This window comes from Penaeus monodon, chromosome 22 (genome assembly GCF_015228065.2).
Source record: "Penaeus monodon isolate SGIC_2016 chromosome 22, NSTDA_Pmon_1, whole genome shotgun sequence".
In the NCBI taxonomy this organism is placed as follows: Eukaryota; Metazoa; Arthropoda; class Malacostraca; order Decapoda; family Penaeidae; genus Penaeus; species Penaeus monodon.
The window spans coordinates 15,852,007-15,852,638 of record NC_051407.1 but is presented as its reverse complement, the minus strand read 5'-3'; the positions used below and the strand labels follow the sequence as shown (position 1 = coordinate 15,852,638).

At 33.2% G+C, this 632-nt stretch overlaps 1 protein-coding gene across 1 annotated transcript in view; it reads left to right on the top strand.

Annotated features, from left to right (window-relative positions):
- LOC119586950 (probable dual specificity protein kinase madd-3) overlaps positions 1-632 on the top strand; it is a gene marked incomplete in the record, with an annotated part of 25,662 nt that overhangs the window by 18,398 nt on the left and 6,632 nt on the right. Inside the window, 1 exon segment of the mRNA XM_037935683.1 lies at positions 442-532. Within this exon segment, the coding sequence (XP_037791611.1) occupies positions 442-532 (91 nt within the window).

The window sequence follows — 632 nt, the reverse complement described above, 5'->3', positions numbered from 1 at the left end:
GTGAGAAATGGAGAAATTATTCTATACTCATAAAATCAGTAATGTATTTTTATCATCACCACCACTACCATTACTGTTGTTTTTACAAGAAAAAGACGTTTTTAGTTAGAAGCATCATTATATTGGTGCCTCTTTTGCCACTAAGAGGAAGGAGTGTCTTTGGCTTATGCTTTGATTCTTTGGTTGACTCTTACGGCCATAGGAGGAAGGAATAAATTATTAGAGATGAATACCATGTGACTGCATGATCTTGTAATTGAAGATGATGATAGCATAAGAATATGGTAATGATTTTACAAATGAAGCAAATAAAGAGTATTTTTTTATGTATATGAGCAGAGAAAACTACTTACCCATCTCATGTCTTTTCTAAGGTAATGCTTAGTTTCATTAAAGAGTGAAAAGAAGTGGCATTAACATTTCCTTCTTCTTTCTTTTCAGTTTGTGTGTCAGGATGTTGAGCTGGTTTGACTACCATGGTCATGTGTGTATAGCCTTTGACATGCTTGGACTAAGTGTGTTTGACTTCTTGGTAAGTTGGGCTTTTGAAAGTTTTCCTGTTATTTAAATGTCAAAAAAGCAAAATTATGTTTAGCAGTTTCACATGTCTTTGATGTGGAAATCTATATGAA